This window comes from Megalobrama amblycephala, linkage group LG15 (genome assembly GCF_018812025.1).
Source record: "Megalobrama amblycephala isolate DHTTF-2021 linkage group LG15, ASM1881202v1, whole genome shotgun sequence".
In the NCBI taxonomy this organism is placed as follows: domain Eukaryota; kingdom Metazoa; phylum Chordata; class Actinopteri; order Cypriniformes; family Xenocyprididae; genus Megalobrama; species Megalobrama amblycephala.
Window position 1 is genome coordinate 20,241,414 of NC_063058.1, and position 19,784 is coordinate 20,261,197.

Consider the following 19,784-nt stretch of genomic DNA (forward strand, 5'->3'; position numbering starts at 1 on the left):
AGGATCCAATGGAGTTACAAGGTTTAGTCGCAAGCTCTTTTTAATACTTTTAATTGGTTAAATATTTGCAAAACCTACAAACAGACATAAAGGGTGACCGATAGTAATGATTTATGAAAAAAATAAAAAAATTACGAAACATGGAGATAAGAGGTTTCCAGCCAACAGCAAAGATGTTCATCTAAAGCTAATCGTCGCTCTCAGCAGTGTGGGCAGCGTTGGGATATTCACTAACAGTATACCGCTGACCTTGTGTTTCAAACTTCTTTTTACCCCTAAGCAAAGAACGAAAAAGAAATTTGCTTTGAGCATATCGGGGGCTTTACAGTGTTAAGCATTTACAGTTGAAGTCTATGTGGAACTATTGCAATGGTAGCCCATAAACTTCCACTGTAAATGCCTAACAAATTTGTATTTATTTTTATTTTGATACTGGGGTTTATGTTGAAATGTGTTGGCTAATTTTTTTTTTTTTTTAACTGAATATTAAACAAATATTCCTTTTTGAGTTATGAACAGATACTGGTAGAGTAACATTATTTTTTAATAATAGTAATACAAAACATGTATTCCCCATCACTTGCTTCCAGCCTGTATTTAGTTCCTGTTCTTTGCATTGTATGAGGAGGCAGACAGCCAAATTCCCAAAGGACTTTCATCCCAAACATCCATTTGCTTCACTGTATTTCTTTCTGTATAAATGACCTCTTCCTGTTATTGCAGCTGAGATTTCCCTCCATCGTTCACACCCAGACTTCTAGTCTTAACAAAAATCTCAAAAGAGTTTCTTTGTAAAGCTGCATTATCTTTTGTTGTTGATGTCTGTTTCTGATGCCGCTCTGTGTTCAGAAATTTTACAAGAAAAGAACTGATTGGAAACCACGTTTTGACACGTTTCGCCCTTTGTATAGGTCACCCTCGTCCAAGCACATTTTCAAAGAAATTACATTTGCTGCTTATAATTTGATAAGCACAGGAAAGCTCACCTAAAAGATCTGCTGTGTCTCTGCAAGCTTATGAGCTGGTCACCATGGTTACAGCTGCCGCACTGGCGTCCGGTTGGTGACTAGAGCGGTGATTTATAGAATCCTGGTTATGCTGAACTTCTGTGAAGATGATGCTGTAACATCTCTGGCAGACTGATGTGTAAAATGTCTTTTACAGGAACTCCTAATTGACTCTAACGTGGACATATTCTGTATCGTTTGATTCAAGAGGATTTCCATTAGACTGTCTGTAATTTTGATGTTTAATAGGCAAGACACTCCAGGCTTTTTTTTTTTTTTTTTTTAATGCACTGATCAGTTTGAAGATTTTGGGTTATTTGGCTTTTTATAACATGTTGATTCAGACTAGTGGAAAGAAAACATCCAAAATACGCGCATATCTTTAAAAGCATGTTTTATTAGATCATTTCTAATTAATTCAGCATGTTTAATTAGATATTTTCTAGGGATGCACCAATGTATCGGCCAATAATCGGTATCAGCTGATAAAAGCAATTATTTTCACTAGGGCTGACCGATATATCGCATGCGATTGTCACACGCATTTCGTCAGTAAAGCCGGTTCCCTGATTACCGCGAAATCGCCATCACCTGCTTTCAAATGGAGCGGCATTTAATAGACAGAGCCGTAGTTCACTGACAAGCCACGCAATATCGCGTTCATTATCGAAGGCGATTCATCTGCGATAATGAACGCGATATTGCGCAGCTTGTCAGTGATCTACAGCAGGTGATGGCGATTTAGCGGTAATCAGGGAACCGGCTTTACTGACGAAATGCGCGTGACAATCGCATGCGATATATCGGTCAGCCCTAATTTTCACTATTGGCCATTTGCCGATTAATTTAAAAACAGCAAATGATCATGACCGATTATATCCTGCCAATCAAAAGGAGGCAGAAAAATGTGTCAGACTGCAACTCATACTGTGTGTGAAGAAAACGTCTCTTGTGTTGAATTTAGGGCAAGTAAATGTGACAATTAATGCATTAACAGTTAAAAAATAGTGACATAAAAGCTGGCTTAATTTGACCCTATGAATCGCCCATAGTTCAAGCCAGGTCCGCAATTTTTCCCTACACCAAACATTTGTAGCTCACCTCCCATCCAATAATCGCAAAGAGCTTTGTGCTTTGTTAATTCTGATAAGAAACAAAGTCTCAGCTTTCAAATTCTGTCCATTTCATCACGAAATTCAAACAATAAATGGTGTTTTGACTATCTTAAATGTGATGTGACCGGTCACTGTAGCACATCAGTTCAAGCGGCATCACAATACAATACAAGTTCTAGCAAAAAAAAACATGCGTGAACATCAGAAGGTATGTTGAAAGATACAGTGCAACTTACCGAAATGTACCATGTCTCTTGTAATCAATCAATCAATCTGTGTTGTGGAAAGACATCAATAAAACAGCTTGTGAAAATTGTAACAATGTATTTACCTCAGGAAAGTTATCCAATGTTCACAATTAGTTAGTTAGCTACAAAAAACACTAGAGAGGAGCTTATTTACTGTTAATTATATGTGTATGTTTGAATTTTCCATGAATGCAAGTGTTTATGAAGGTTTTATTTGTGTAATTATTGTATCTTAAAAAAAAAAACCGGTTGAATATAATAGTTTGAGCTCTGATGTTAATTTTAACCTCTAATATCAGAGTAATGTACCAAATTAGAGGGTTCCCTGTATAGTTTGCAGCATCAAACTATCGGTATTGGCAGATATTATTATAAATAATCGGCTATCAGCACGGTTTGACATTAACTTTTTTTGTGGCTAGTTGTTTTCCAAAGTTACAAGCCGCTCAGCATTTTCACTGGCCACAATTTGGCAGCAGGTATATTAGGCTGCTGTCACTTTAAAGGATTAGTTCATTTTCAAATCAAAATTAGCCCAAGCTTTACTCGCCCTCAAGCCATCCTAGGTGTATATAACTTTCGGACCGGCAGTTTGATGTTATTTTGTGTATTTGACTGTTTAATAGGGGTGTAACGGTACACACAACTCACGGTTCGGTACGTACTTTGGTTTGTGGGGAGAAAACTAAACATAAAATTGCTTTTTTTATTAAACAGTAGTTTACTGAACAAATTGTGTCTCTGTCTTTAAATTAAATGCTAACTCTGCTAATGCTATAAACTATGTGGCTACTATAATATTAAAGATTAACAAGAGAGCCCAAATTATTAGCCTAAATTCAATCGCTTTTTATTTTTAGACATAATAATCAACACTCAAATAACAAATTGTATGCAAACATGTAAGCTGCAAATAAGGCAGTTTTTTGCATTAACTTCAAAATCTAATTATAAAATTATGTGGCTGTCATTTTCACAACAGATTTATTTAAACATACATTAAATAATCAAGACATCACTAACAGGTTAAGTAAAATATAATGAATATATAGGCTAATACAGTGCTTATATTAAGTGAAAGAGTTAATTTCTCTAGCGAACTAACAAGCTGTTTACACTGAATGGCTTTTCTGAGGTAAATGCTACGTGACATATTATTTACAAGCTGTTTTATTGTCTTTCCGCCATTTAAACACTGAGTGATTACAAGAGATACGACCGTTTCAGTAAGCTGTACTGTATCTTTCAACATACCTTTAGATGTTCATTCATGTTTATTCTGTAACTAGTAGGCTATTAAAGAGGAAGAGATGATCACGTTCTCTCTCGCTTGAAACTGAGGCGCCTATACAGCGATCGATCAGTCACGCCACATCAAAACGGCATTTTCTGATTGAATTTCATGATTTCGTGGACAGAATTTGAAGGATGATACTTTGTTTCTTATCGGAAATAACAAAACGCAGAGCTTATTGTGAATAACAGGAGACCTTAATGTTGCAATGTAATGCATTCGGTACACACGTGCACCGTACCGAAAGCCCTGTATTGAAACGGTTCGGTACGAATACGTGTACCATTACACCCCTACTGTTTAACCGCAATAAGCAGCGAAAAACAACTCAATTTAGTACAGAGAGGCAGCTTTATGTGCAGAAATCTGCAGGAATGAGTAAAATTATGCGCAATCCCACGCCAAAATTCAAGCAAATGAAACAAGTGAGTGAGTGGAGACTGGTTTGTGTCTCAACTCGCTGTCAGAGAGATGAAAGAGTGAGAAAGCGCAGCTAGTATCGTGTATCTATTCTGCGGGAAATGAGTATAGGAAGTGTTTCGGATGTATCACTACAACACTACATTGCACTTGGTTTATTTCTTCAGATGCCTTTTTAAAAGACTACAATTGAAAAATGTATTATATATAAAATTCAACCCTCCAAAGTGGCTAGTAGCTATTATAGTACTATTATAGTAGGCATATTTATAAATTTTTGAAAACTACAAAAAAAAAAAATCCAATTCTTAAACTGGGAAATTACGGTGATAGATATTAGTTTTTTTTTGTTTTTTTTTACCCCATTAACTTGGGGTGTCTTGCCTTAATTGAACTTAACAGCTATTGTTGTTTTTGCAGTAAGCCTTCATGAACTTCTCATAATTTCTCTTACTTATTTTCTCCAGGCTGGTTCGGGGACTCTTACCATGTCTGCTCCTCCCATCCAGGACTACAAAATGTGTGATTCAGATGTGCGACTCAATGAGGTCAAAGGTCACCTGGAGATAGCCTTACTGGAAAAGCACTTTCTTCGTAAGTAACCCAGACAAATTGTTGCAGCATCCCTATTTTACATGGTTACATCATTCTAAATTATCATCCCTGCTCCCCTGATAAACATTCTAGTCTTTTGCTGAATTTGCAGTTCTTTTCTGTGGGATTTCATACTTTATTATGGCCCTATAGTCATTTTTAAGGCATTGCGCTTTAAGCTCTGTTCTAAAACCTTGCAAGTTGTATCGCTGCCCGCTGTCTGCATAGTCAGCAATCTTTTAAGGCAGCTGTCATGGAACTGGTTGCATTGACAGTCGACTTAACAAAAGTGGAAGTGATAGGGCTGTACATTACCTAATAAATATTTATGAGCCAGGCTGGGATTTATATTTAGTAAAAATATAATAAAATGGTGTATGTATTTTTAATACAATTTTATAATCTTTATATTATAATTGAAAATATTACAAAATATACAATTTTATTAAAGTGTACTATAATTGTTGTAAATATTTGCTTTTAATAAAATTATATTTAAAAACTTATAAATATAATGTAATATAGCTTGCTTACCACACCTTTTAATACATTTAAATGCTTTACCTAATTAATATTGATGAAATTTTCAATAATTAAGTAAAATAATAGTCTGTTTGTAATGAACACTTAAATCAACACAGTTCAACATGGATTTTTTTTTCTTCAGTAAGCTTGTTGCAATGCATTTAGGGATTGCACTCTACCTATGATACCTTGAAATATTTTTGGAATAGAGCCATTTTATTTTTTCATCGTATTCTCGGATGTTTTAAAATGGGGTTTAAACTTGGATATCCAGAATTTGTTATTCGGATAATGATTTGTCTTCAGATCTGCAATATATCTCAAGCTAAATGGGTGATGGCTTACTGTGTCTGTGGCAGTGGAGTGAGATCATTCTCCTTACAGCGATAAACCCACCATGTATAATGCTGATCCCTCTCACCTGTACCACTTTTCAATTAGTGAGACTCTCAGAGGCAGAGATTAGCCCTCCGCTGGGGTTCACACACACACGCACTTGCAAACAACAGACGTTTTCTGTAGTAGTATCATCTTTTTCTTTATCTTTTGATTTTTCCAGGATGTTGATAATATCATGATAATATCTTGTTCCTCATGTGATAATTCAGTTTCCCTATTCATTATATTTGCATAAACAGAACATCGTTGTGTATTACGAGGTTGGGAGTGTCTGGTCTATTTTTAGACCCTGAGATTTTGTATTTTGTGTGTGTGCATACGAATTGCCCTCAAGCACTGCAGTACTGGAAAGCAGCAAAAGGTCAGACCTGGGCCGCCAAATTGTTGCTGCCCAAAATAAGCAGACTAGACTTATTAATAGTTTGTTACACAACAGAAGCCTCTCCACTCAAAAAAAAAAAAAAAAAAAAAAAAACAGGCAAAACCTGGTGAATCATTGTCTTTGACTTGGTAACAGCCAGAGGTGATTTAAAACTGCATGATGATTCTGCTGCTGCAGGGTTATATGAGGTGATGTCAGATATTTGGATGCTCTTTAGATCAGTGGGTTGTGACTCAGAAATGGGTTGTAATATATAATATAATATAATATAATATATATAGGAAGGGTTCTGGTCGTCCCAAACGTCTTCCATTTAAGGATTATCCATTTAAGGATTACACTGTGCTCTTAGGAACATTAAGTGCAGCAGAATTTTTTTGTAACCTTGGCCAGATCTGTGCCTTGCCACAATTCTGTCTCTGAGCTCTTCAGGCAGTTCCTTTGACCTCATGATTCTCATTTGCTCTGACATGCACTGTGAGCTGTAAGGACTTACATAGACAGGTGTGTGGCTTTCCTAATCAAGTCCAATCAGTATAATCAAACACAGCTGGACTCAAATGAAGGTGTAGAACCATCTCAAGGATGATCAGAAGAAATGGACAGCACCTGATATCATTATCATAATCAATTTCTATATATATATTATTACAGTTTATTAGTTTAAAAAAAGGTAATGAAATATGACAAGATCTCAGAGTTAAACTGTGTCAGGAAAAAAATAATCTTAATATGTCAGGTAACACTTGAGCAAAACATGGTCAGGTCAAAGTGTCTGAATAATTTATGTTCCCAAATTTTTATCAATTTTAGTGGTAGTCCAATGTATGAATTTTTGGGTATAATATGTCACATATGTGTATAATATATTAAAAATTGTTATTAGCTATTAACTATTTAAATAAATATTATTATTTTATTATTTTGTAATTAACTATATTAATAAAAATATGTAATATATTATTCAATTATATTCAAGTGTTTATACTATACACACATACACAATAAATAAATATAAATATACAGTATATATAAATATAATATTCTAATTTACTTCAATTTATCACCCAAATATTTCACTGCTCAATGCCAGGATTGACTAATCAGAATCAAGTATTGCAGCAGTGCATTACATAGCAGTGTAGTCCTAGTAACGTTTATGAGCGTGAAGTTCGAAGAGCTTTTAACCAGTTACTCGAGTCTTGTGATGTTGGTAGATGCCAGGGGTCAGTAACAAGCAGTCATAAGATCATAAGACAGATCTTCATACTTCTCATCCCTCGTGTCACTGTTCTTGGATCATATGATGTGACCTCTTTGGAAGCTGCAGCTGTCTGAGTTTTACAGTAGACTGCTAGTGACTCCTTGCTCAGTCAGAACATACAACGCAAACATACACAGTGTCAACATGAAAGACCTTCATTGCTAATGTTCGGCAACACTTTCAAAAATATCATACTTCCTCGATCTTTTATTTTCATTTATTTACTAGTTTTTTCATTCATTCAACTTTCTGGAGGAAAATGATCCTCTAGCTTAAAGGGTTAGTTCACCCAAAAATGAAAATTATGTCATTAATGACTCAACCTCATGTCGTTCCAAACCCGTAAGACCTCCGTTCATCTTCGAAACACAGTTTAAGATATTTTAGATTTAGTCCGAGAGCTTTCTGTCCCTCCATTGAAAGTATATGTACGGTATACTGTCCATGTCCAGAAAGATAATAAAAACGTCATCAAAGTAGTCCATGTGACATCAGTGGGTTAGTTAGAAGTTTTTGAAGCATCGAAAATACATTTTGGTCCAAAAATAACAAAAACTACGACTTTATTCAGCAATGTATTCTCTTCCGGGTCTGTTGTCAATCCGGGTTCACAACTCTCTCAGTGACACTGCTGACGTGTTATCCGGTGCGCACGAGCTTCATTTACAGTCTGAGGGAGACGCACGCTGTATTCAAGCTATTCTACATTGTTTGTATTTTGGTATTGCTAAATTTTTTTTAAATGGTGCGTAAGTGTGCATGTCGCGGATGTCCCAATCACCAAAAACAACCACGGCGACGTAAAAGTGCATTACCAACGCCGACAGATGAAAGGATTCAATGGAATCGATTCAATGGAATCGATTCAATGGAATGGATTCCGGAAGAGAAGACAATGCTGAATAAAGACGTAGTTTTTGTTATTTTTGGACCAAAATGTATTTTAGATGCTTCAAAAAATTCTAACTAACCCACTGATGTCACATGGACTACTTTGATGATGTTTTTATTACCTTTCTGGACATGGACAGTATACCGTACATACACTTTCAATGGAGGGACAGAAAGCTCTCGGACTAAATCTAAAATATCTTAAACTGTGTTCTGAACATGAACGGAGGTCTTACGGGTTTGGAACGACATGAGGGTGAGTCATTAATGACATAATTTTCATTTTCATTTACCCTTTAACATGAGTAGTTCACATATTCATTATTTCAGATAGCTCTATGATAAGCTAGCATTGGTCCATGGTTTTGTGTAGCCTTTACCATTGTGTCCATGGCCTTTTTGGCAGAGACGAGCACGGCTGATTATGTGAACTGTGAAAGGATGCTGTCAGTCAGAAAGGCTTTCATATGCTTAATTGCTTTAGTGAAAATAGGCCATTAGATGCTAGGTTTTTTTTCTAGCTTTTTTTTTGCTCTAGCAAGTTAGCGTGAGCTGAGGCTCAGGTTTTTATGTCAGGGCAGTCAGACAGCACGGCTTCAGTGAAGGACAGTGGGCCAAAATCCAATCTGGCAAACACAACAAATGTGTCCTTATCAAGCCATGAAAATGTTGTTTACATTTCAAGTTCCTTCCGCATAGTTACTGCCCAAACAATGTGCTGATTGCTTATGGGTTAATTATGCAATTACTTTATCATTTAACATTAACATTTTAAAAATAAATACTTAATTTTTTGGTGCTACTAGTGGCACAGAAATGATACCTCTACCTTTAACCTGAGTGTAAAAGTAACCAAAGTACATTGTGACTAAGCAGCTCAATGTTTAAACGCTATTTTGTTGCACTGAGATTCTGTTACATTTCCCTGTTGACTTGTGGGTTATTGGTTTACAGTTAGTTACCATTACGTTTACAGTAAGTGCCATTTGAGTCCAGTGACATCTGTACATTGCAACAAAAATATTGTTCTTAGACTAAGTTCTTCTAGCATGGCAAGGATTAATATCTGCTTACATGATTAATTCTGCCACATTTCACTGTAACCATTGAAAGTGAGGTTGAGTTTGCATACCAGAGCGTGAAAAAAAAAAAAAAAAAACTCGCACAATAGCATAAATCTAGCACATGTTCCTAAAAGGATTATTCATATAAAGCTTCTAAACATTTCTTTTGCACGACATGTCACAGGAGATTAGAATATCTAAGTATTTTGTGGTTTGTTCTTATTCTTTCTTATTCTTAGTCTTCTTATTATTAATAGTAATATGACTTATTTATAATTTTTATCATCGTTTAATTGTAATTTTTGCACAACTAGATCTAAATTTGCTTGCCTTCTAGTTTCGTGACACTCTGAACATGCTGTGAAGTGAAGAATACCACAGGGGATTAGATCAGGCTATAAATATTCATTTCGATCTATTGTTTTATCATTGTGAAACAGCTTGTTCAGTCCCTCTGTCCACTAGCTCTGGGTTTTAGCGACGGCCCCTGGGGTCTGCACTGATCATCTGTATTCAGATGTCTTCTCTTTAGCACACCTGCCCTTGAGTCAGCGGCAGGGGGTCTTTATCATGACTATAGCGCCTCTGTGGGAGACTCAGGAACTGCTGAATTATAGATGAAGATGGGCTTGTGTTCCAGGCAACCTTGAAGCAGGCATTGTATGCAATAAAGGGCAGGTGGAAAAACCACTCGATCAGGGCTATTGTGCCGGTGCATGAGAGTCGAGAGGCAAAAAGTTTTCAGAACAATGTGTTTTTCCTTTTATTACATCAAGGACTCTGCAAGCAATGACACGTTTGACTCAAGAATCTTTAAAGGGTTAGTTCACCCAAAAATGAAAATTCGGTCAATAATATTTGCTAAGCTATATACAATAGTTGTCACCTTTTATTTTTATAGCGCTTTATACAATAGAAAGCAGCTTCACAATAATAAACCGTAAAGTAACAAAACTATTATGCAAACTTTATCAAAATTGAAATTCTGCTGTAAGCAAGATAATAATGTCATTGAGTCCAGTGTGGATTCAGTTCAGTTCAACAGCTGTGTAAAGTTCATTCATTATGAAACAAGTTCTATTCAGCTATAAAGCAGCTATACAGAAGACAATAGTGTCATTATTCAGTTCAGTTCAGGTTTTGTTCTCATCTGATAGTGTCAGAGCAGTCAAATCAATATTACTAAATATTAAGTGTCCCCAACTAAGCAAACCAAATGAACTCCAACTTTATCAGGTGACAGAAATGGAGAAAAAATCCTTGGGAGAAACCGGGCTCAGTCTGGGAAGCAGTTCTCCTCTTGCCTAAATTAACATTTAGCCAGGCATCATTGCAAAATAAACCTTAAGAGTTGTGATACAAGATCCTGATCATGCTGTCAGGGTTTATTTTCCAACAATGACCAGCTGACTCATCTTTGTATTACTTGGATATTTGATTTCTATGGCCAAATAGACCTCAGGCTTGTTGAAGGTTTCAAGTGAAACCACACCACTGCATTTCCTGAAGTTAACAACAATCTCCTCAGTCCTTTAATCATGCAGTTGAACTGTTTTCTTTGTGTATTGCTCACAGAGGAGGAGTTGAGGAAGCTCAGAGAGGAGACAAATGTCGAGACCCTGAAGCTGGAGCTGGAGAAAGAGAAAACGAAAAGAGTCGATCTCGAGCAGAAAATGAATGAAATTCTCAGATCCAGGTATGGGAGGTGATGCTTTTCCACAGTATAGAAGTTTCCCACAACAACATTTGGCATGTCTACATTATATAACTCAATAAATATGCTCCTTTTTAGTTATTTCTATATTTATTTGTTGTTAATACTTTCTAAACATAAGTGTGCTTTGTCCAGACTAGAAGATTCACCACCTCCACCTCCAAAGCCACAAGTCACTTCAGTCAATGGAACAGGTAAAGCTTTGTTTATCCTCCTTATTGGGCTGTAAAATCGATTCATCACGATAAATTGCCTTCAAAATAAAAGTTTGTGTTTGTTTACATAATGTGTGTGTACTGTGTATATTCAAATACGCACATGTATATTTGTCATATATATATATAAATTATACACAATATAATATATATTTATTTTGGAGGCAATTAATTGTGATAAGTCAATTTTAAAGCCCTACTTTAGACCCACTTACTTATGCATTCAAATGGAAATTTTGACATCTCTAAAAGCAATGCTTCATCATATTAACTTTTGTCTGTTGTTGTTTTGACCCTACATTCATATTTATTGTATGGTGCACGTATAACACCACATGTGCGAGTGACTTGAGTGCTTGAAAACAAAGTCCACTAAAAAGCGAGCATGCACCGAATGAGTCTTTCCACGCTAACAGCCAAATGAGTATGGCAGAATGCGGAAAATGAAGTATAATCGGGCCTTAAAGGATTAGTTCACTTTAAAGGTGCCCTAGATTCAAAAATTTAATTTACCTTGGCATAGTTAAATAACAAGAGTTCAGTACATGGAAAAGACATACAGTGAGTTTCAAACCCCATTGTTTCCTCCTTCTTATATAAATCTCATTTGTTTAAACGACCTCCGAAGAACAGGCGAATCTCAACATAACACAGACTGTTACGTAACAGTCGGGGTGTACGCCCCAATATTTGCATAATGCCAGCCCATGTTCCCAACATTATAAAAGGCATTAGACAAGGGCAGCCAGTTAATGTCTGGAGCTGCACACAGCCGAATCATCAGACTAGGTAAGCAAGAACAACAGCGAAAAATGGCAGATGGAGCAATAATAACTGACATAATCCATGATAGCATGATATTTTTACTGATATTTGTAAATTGTCTTTCTAAAAGTTTCGTTAGCATGTTGCTAATGTACTGTTAAATGAGGTTAAAGTTACCATCGTTTCTTACTGTATTCACGGAGACGAGCCGTCGCTATTTTCATTTTTTAAACACTTGCAGTCTGTATAATTCATAAACACAACTTCATTCTTTATAAATCTCTCCAACAGTGTAGCAATAGCCGTTAGCCACGGAGGACAGCCTCAAATTCACTCAGAATAAAACTTTAACATCCAAATAAATACTTTACTCACATAATTCGAAGCATGCATACAGCATGCATGACGAACACTTTGTAAAGATCCATTTGAGGGTTATATTAGCTGTGTGAACTTTGTAAATGCGCTGTAATATAGTCGAGAGCTGGTGTGGCAGGGAGCACGTGATTTAAGGGGGCGGCGCCGAGTGTAAATCAGTGCATTGTTAATGATGCCCCAAAATAGGCAGTTAAAAAAATTAATTTAAAAAAATCTATGGGGTATTTTGAGCTGAAACTTCACAGACACATTCAGGAGACACCTTAGACTTATATTACATCTTGTGAAAGAACGTTCTTGGGCACCTTGGGCACAATCAAAGTTCTATTAATAATCACCCTGATGCTCCTAAGCTTTATAATGGCAGTGAATGGAAACCATCTGTTTGAAGCTTAAAAGAGTGCATCCATCCATCATAAACATACTCCATGCAGATCCGGGGGGTTAATAAAGGCCTTCTGAAGTGAAGCGATGCGTTTGTATAAAAAAAAAAAAAATAAATAATAATAATAATAATAATAATAATAATAATAATAATATATATATATATATATATATATATATATATATATATATATATATATATTTTACTATTATTTTATTTATTTATTTATTTTTTTGTGCGTATTTGAATATCCATATTTAACACGTTATAAAGTAAAACAACTGGCTTCCAGCCAAATGGCAATACTGACTCCTCTTGCGTCTAAAGCATAACTTACGCAATGTATAATGTAGGACGTAACGAGTACGTCATGGCTTACCGTAATACCAGTAGTATGTTGCGTAAGTAAGTAAAGTCTGTTTGGCAGGAAGCTAGTTATTTTACTTTATAACATGTTAAATATGGATATTTTTATTACACATCGCTTCTCTTCAGAAGGCCATTATTAACCCCCCGGAGCTGCGTGGAGTATGTTTATGATGGATGGATGCACTTTCTTGAGCTTCAAACAGGTGGTTTCTATCCACTGCCATTATAAAGCTTGGGAGCATGAGGGTGATTATTAATATAACTCAGATTGAGTTCATTTAAAGTCATATACACCTAGGATGGCTTGAGGGTGAGTAAATCATGGGGTAATTATCATTTTAAAGTGAACAAATCCTTTAAGTTACCCTACAATAAGTCTTATTGCTGAGTAACAAAAAAAGATATGCATTATATCGTAATCTGGGATGTGTTCTGCACAAAAATGCAGCCTTTATTGGAGAATGCATAATAATGAGTGGTCCAAAACATGATTACATGCAGTCTACACCTAAATAATATGTGTTTTATATGGTTTTGAGAATGACATATTTGGCTTTACTCTTGCTATTTGTGTTGTGTTGTGTTGGGAGATGGTTTGGATGTGCGTTGTGTAACTACTAGCTCCAGGCACACAGTCCCTCATTTAGAAAAATCCGGATTCATCAACATTAGAATGAGAAGAATAAATTGAATTGCATACGCACCTGTTCTGCCTGAAATGTTGCCTGGCAGTTTTGTTCTGTGCGCTAAACAACACTTTATTAGTGAATGAGAACCAGTGCCCTTATTTTGAAGTTCATTTGAGGAACATGATTATAGATTATCCATCGCTTCAGCTGATTGATAGTGGATTTTAGCTTTTGACAATCGCTTTGTTTCATGCTTCAGATATTTTGTTATATCACAGTTCATTCTTTTATTATTTTGTCAACTGCAGTTTATGTACATGAGTTTTATTTCTTTTATTTCACCTATAATTAAACATCTCTTGGAACGACTGATAAAGCAAAAACAAGGGTCCCTCCTCATTTTCACACCATACTTTAATCCTGAATATATCTCTGCACTAGAAGTGTCACTTTCTATGAGCCGTTTGTCTCTTTTAGATTAACATTTGTGATAATGCTCAAACGAATTCTGAGAATATTACAGCTCTTTTTAGGTTGTAGATGTTCATATTGTGAATCGGTTAAATGTCTGTAATGCTGCATTGAAGTGTTGTTCTGTTTTTGAACTGATAGGGGACAAACAGAAGGAGACCTTAAGCTCTCGGCTGTGGAAATGGCTCTATGAGCGATTTGGTGTTTATATCGAAGACTTCCGCTTTCAGCCTGAGGAGAATACAGTCGAGACTGAGGAACCACTAAGTGCTAAAAGGTGAGCAGCCCAAATAAAGCCTCCTTTGGTTTGTTTAGATTAATAATTTACAGGTTCTGAAGGCAGGTTGAACAGAGAACTGCTCAAGCCATGGGTCATTCCTGTTATGCAGTACCTTTTGAACTGTTACTTTTTAAAAATGTATGCTTGTGTTGTATTTTAAAGGTCCTGTTCTTCGTGATCCCATGTTTCAAACTTTAGTTAGTGTGTAATGTTGTTGTTGTTAGAGTATAAATAAAATCTGTAAAATTTTAAAGCTCAAAGTTCAATGCCAAGCGAGATATTTTATTTACCAGAAGTCGCCTACATCGAACGGCCAGTTTGGACTACATCCCTCTACTTCCTTCTTTAATGACGTCACTAAAACAGTTTTTTGACTAACCTCCGCCCACAGGAATACACAAGAGTTGCGTTTGTAGAGTGTGTTTGTCGCCATGTCGTCGAAACGCTGTTATTTTCATCCCGCAGTCCAATCACCGGGTCTGATTCCGGCTCAAATTGATAGGGTAAAATTAAAGACATGTTTATAATAACACTGAGCGCGTGCATCTCCACGTTATGGTAAGAGGCGTGACCTTTCCGGGCAAGGTTCGCTAAGCTGCTGTCGAATCACAACACAGGAACCGCTGGCACAATCAGAACTCGTTACGTATTTCTGAAGGAGGGACTTCACAGAACAAGGAAGTCATCAGCCCGTTTTTATGACAGTGGAAACAGCGGTATACAGATAAGTAAATTATGTGAAAAATACTGTTTTTTTTTTTTTTTTTTTTTTTACACGCGAAACATGAACACATGTTATATTGCACACTATAAACACAATCAAAGCTTCAAAAAAACATGAAAAACGGGACCTTTAAGGAAGTATTTGTATAAAAAGGTATACCTTAACTCCAAATTAACCCTGGTCAGACTCATACTCTGGTCAAATATGCTAAAACATTTTGAAGTTATTTACACACTATTAAATTACTTAAATGTATTATATATTATATTTATTATATTATATTATATTATATTATATTATATTATATTATATTATATTATATTATATTATATTATATTTATTTTTACATTTACATTTAAAGTGTTTTTTGTTTTTTGTTTTTTTTTTGTTATAAAAGACCAAGGGCATAAGAAAATATTCCAAGAAAATATGTTTTCTTTGAAACCTTTTGAATAAATAAACAAATGAACACCTTCATTAACTGCCAGTTTTTGTCAAAATCATGACAAAATGGCAATATCGTCTGTGCTGATAGCCTACTGGTTAGAGCACCGACAAATGACGCAAATGCGTTCATGCCGATATTTGCCGATCCTGCCTCCCTCTTTCTGCCCAATGCTTTCCTGTGTGCTCTCTACTGTCCTCTCTAAATAAAGGCATAAAAAGCACAATAAAATATAACTTAAAAAAAATGAAAAATAAAAATGGCAATATCCACTAAAACCAAAATAAATTTGAGATTTTCCTGATTTATAGTCCAGCTTTATGTTCAGTTAATTGCAATTTTATGAAAATAAAACTAACATGATTTCCCTCTTTAAAACTTTTTTTCATTCATATATATATATATATATATATATATATATATATATATATATATATATATATATATATATATATATATATATATATATATATATATATATATATATATATATATATATATATGTTTCATATTTTTATATGAAGTTTCATATTTTATCCAATATATTTAGATGTATATAATGGAAATGAACTGCATAATGGTAATGTCCTGGATGTAATTTTGTTAGGTGTAAATAAAAAAGATTAAAATGAATAATTCTTAATTGTATTTATTTATTTAAAATTTAAATTATTTTAATTAACTTAAATTATTGTAATGTTGAGCTAGGTAGGACATTCACTCTCATGTCTTTACTGTAGTCAGCCCAGCTTACAGTCTCAATTTTCATGCTATTTCTAGCTTTATCATTTCACCCTCCCAACGGATGTCATTAAATAATTAATTTTCTTTTCTCCTCTTTGCAGATTAACTGAAAATATGAGACGACTCAGTAAGTATTTTCATACTGCAGCCCAAAAAACCCCTCCAAGCCATAATGCAAGAAATTTTAACAGATTGCAGCCCCATTTTAATTCCCAATCAGCCTGTGTTTAATTCCCATCACCTCTGCTGTGTCACGGGCATGAAACTGACTGTGTTCTGGTCTGTGTGTTGCGTGTGTGTTTTCAGAACGGGGTGCTAAGCCTGTAACTAACTTCATGAAGAACCTTTCTGCCTTATCCAGCTGGCACTCTGTCTACACGTCAGCCATCGCCTTTATTGTGAGCACGGCCCACCACCCACACAAACCCCTCAAACACTATTCATCACTGTTTATCATGTTTATGTAGCCACCCGGTCCAAAGTGTCTGTTTTACTACCATAAAGCAAATGAAATGTGTTGCCAAGCTTATTATTGTCTGTATATCACCAGATACAGAAAAGCCCCGCCTCAGGTTAAACTAATCTGTTACACTGTTTAATGTTTATTAGGTCAGTGTGATTAAAAGTTGGCTGATCTTAAAATACAAACATGTAGATATATAGTGCCGCCACATGTTTCTGTTTGGTCGCTGACATGATTTGAACACGCCTGACATGCCATCCTTCATTTTAATGTCTTCTTCCCTCTCATCTTTTCCACAGATCTATATGAATGCTGCCTGGCATGGCTGGGTTATCCCCATGTTTCTATTTTTAGCCATTCTGCGGTTGTCCTTGAATTACCTCATAGCAAAGTACGTCCGACATAATCTATCACTGGTTCAATTCACAACTAGTTCACAAACCCATGTGCTGGTTGCATGACAATGGGATCTGATGATTCATAATTATATATCCCTTTTACTATTATTATTTAGAGCAAATTAATTTTACTATTACATTTTTAAAAGACGTAAATGTTGCATTTAAATCCTTTTAATGTACTAATTTTACTAAAACAGTTCTGTCTGTATTTTTTCAGAGGTTGGAGGATACAGTGGAGCATTGTGCCTGAGGTGTCCGATCCAGTGGTAAATATTAGCCACATTTCGATTTATTAACATCAGTAAGTTGTTAAAATTTGCTTGAAAAGCCTTAATGGTTAATTTGTGCTCTTTTTTTTTATTAGGAACCTCCGAAGGAAGATCTTACAGTCTCAGAGAAGTTCCAGTTAGTGTTGGATGTTGCACAGAAAGCACAGGTAAGTGATCTGTAACTTTGTTCTAGCTGTGGTGGTGTAATGCAGACACATTTCACAAAGCTGTGATGTCTTTTCACAGAATCTATTTGGAAAGATGTCAGACGTATTGGAAAAGATCAAAAAGTGAGTATGTTAGATATTCAATTGTGGGGATGGGCAGTACGACAGTATATAGGTTGAGATGTCATTTGATTCTGCTTCTTTTTTTCTCTCTCTCTCTCTCTCTTCTTTTTTTTTTATTTAGCTGATTTTTAAAATTCAGTACCAAGAAACATTTTTAACTTGTGTATTAACAGTATTTTTATTCAAGTTCCAAATAAATAAATTCTAAATTATTTAATTGACTGGATTATCTTATGATTGTGATCTATTTATAAAAATATATTTTGGTGTATTATTATTATATATTATATATAATATATATATATTATTATTATTATTATTATTTTTTAAAAGTGCTACTGTGAGAGCATAATTTTGATTATTTATAATTACCCATACCATGATATTGCTAAGATTTTGGTAGTACGGACCTGTTTAAGTATGTTGTATTACATAAATGTATATTTCCATGCATATATGTATGATGTGCATTGCATTGCAGCCTGTTCATGTGGGTGCAGCCTGAAATCACACAGAAACTGTATGTTGGTTTGTGGATGGCCTTTATCGCTTCCTGTTTGCTGCCATATAAACTCATGGGCTTCATGATTGGTAAGAAATTCGGTTTGACATGTGACAACATTTTTAATGTGCTTTTTTTTGACTCAAGTCATTTTCATTTATTTGCGATTTATTTCAGGGATCTATGCCGGCATCAAATTCTTCATTATTGACTTTATCTTCAAAAGTTGCCCCAAACTGAGGGACAAGTATGACACACCCTACATTGTATGGGCCAACTTACCCACAGACCCGCAGCTCAAAGAGCGTAACAACGCCACACTGAGCAGACGGGTGAGTGAAACTGTTCACGTGCACAAAACTTTTGTTCCAGTTCCAAAAAACTCGTAAAATATTAATCCCGATTCCTTTTTGCCTCTTTGTGGTGAGGAACTCTGACTGAAAATGAGCGATAGCTTCCTCTTTTTAGTTAGTAGCCTTTATTTAACTAACATACAACTCTCATTCAAGAGTGACCTGGCTAAGATGGCAAAAGAATATATAATATAATATAATATAATATAATATAATATAATATAATATAATATAATATAATATAATATAATATAATATAATATAATATAATATAATATAATATAATATGAGAATTCTAGAGTGACCTGGCCAAGCTGTAAAAATGTATGTATGTGTGTATAATATATATATATATATATATATATATATATATATATATATATATATATATATATATATATATATATATATATATATATATATATATATATATATATATATATATATATATACACACACACATATATTACATATGTACATACATACATATATTATGTATATATTATTTGTATATGGTTTGTTTCATTTCATTATATTTGTATTTTATATTTTTATAAAATATTTTAGATTTTTTATTGTATTTTATTTTATTTTATTTGTATATCATTTTATTGATTGATTGCCATCTTAGCCAGTTCACTCTTGAATAAGTATTGAATAAGTTGTATCTAAACAAATATATATCGTAGCATTATATTATATTATATATTATATTATATTTGGATATATTTTAATTATATTTGTATACATTTTATTTTATCTTTATATATTTTTATTTTATATTTATGTATTTATTTTTTATTACCATCTTAGAATAAGAGTTGTATCTAATATATATATATATATATATATATATATATATATATATATATATATATATATATATATATATATATATATATATATATATATATATATATATATCGTAGCCTTATATTATATTATATTATATTATATTTGGATATATTTTATTTATTTTTTTATTGCCATCTTAGCCAGGTCACTCATGAGTAAGAGTTGTATCTTGGTGCTAGTAACATCTCAAAATAAGTTAAATATAATTTCAAATGAGATTTTAAAAGAAATAAACTAAAACAAATAAATAAAATGGAGGACAGATAAATGGCATCTACAAGATGGTTAAACATGAATTCAGTCAATTGAGGATTTGTAATTCCTCTTTT

The 19,784-nt window shown here is 34.3% G+C and overlaps 1 protein-coding gene and 1 long non-coding RNA gene across 7 annotated transcripts in view; one reads left to right on the forward strand and one right to left on the reverse strand.

Annotated features, from left to right (window-relative positions):
* LOC125248033 overlaps positions 1-19,784 on the reverse strand; it is a 48,932-nt gene that overhangs the window by 19,379 nt on the left and 9,769 nt on the right. The window lies entirely within an intron of this gene.
* Positions 1-19,784, forward strand: part of gramd4b (GRAM domain containing 4b) — a 41,724-nt gene that overhangs the window by 12,777 nt on the left and 9,163 nt on the right. For all 6 annotated transcript variants that reach the window (XM_048159600.1, XM_048159603.1, XM_048159605.1 and 3 more), the window contains exons 3-14: positions 4,552-4,678; positions 10,779-10,899; positions 11,053-11,111; positions 14,271-14,406; positions 16,424-16,449; positions 16,629-16,720; positions 17,085-17,176; positions 17,404-17,452; positions 17,551-17,622; positions 17,702-17,745; positions 18,227-18,336; positions 18,425-18,579. In XM_048159600.1, the coding sequence (XP_048015557.1) occupies positions 4,552-4,678; positions 10,779-10,899; positions 11,053-11,111; positions 14,271-14,406; positions 16,424-16,449; positions 16,629-16,720; positions 17,085-17,176; positions 17,404-17,452; positions 17,551-17,622; positions 17,702-17,745; positions 18,227-18,336; positions 18,425-18,579 (1,083 nt within the window). The remainder of the gene's footprint in view (positions 1-4,551; positions 4,679-10,778; positions 10,900-11,052; positions 11,112-14,270; positions 14,407-16,423; positions 16,450-16,628; positions 16,721-17,084; positions 17,177-17,403; positions 17,453-17,550; positions 17,623-17,701; positions 17,746-18,226; positions 18,337-18,424; positions 18,580-19,784) is intronic.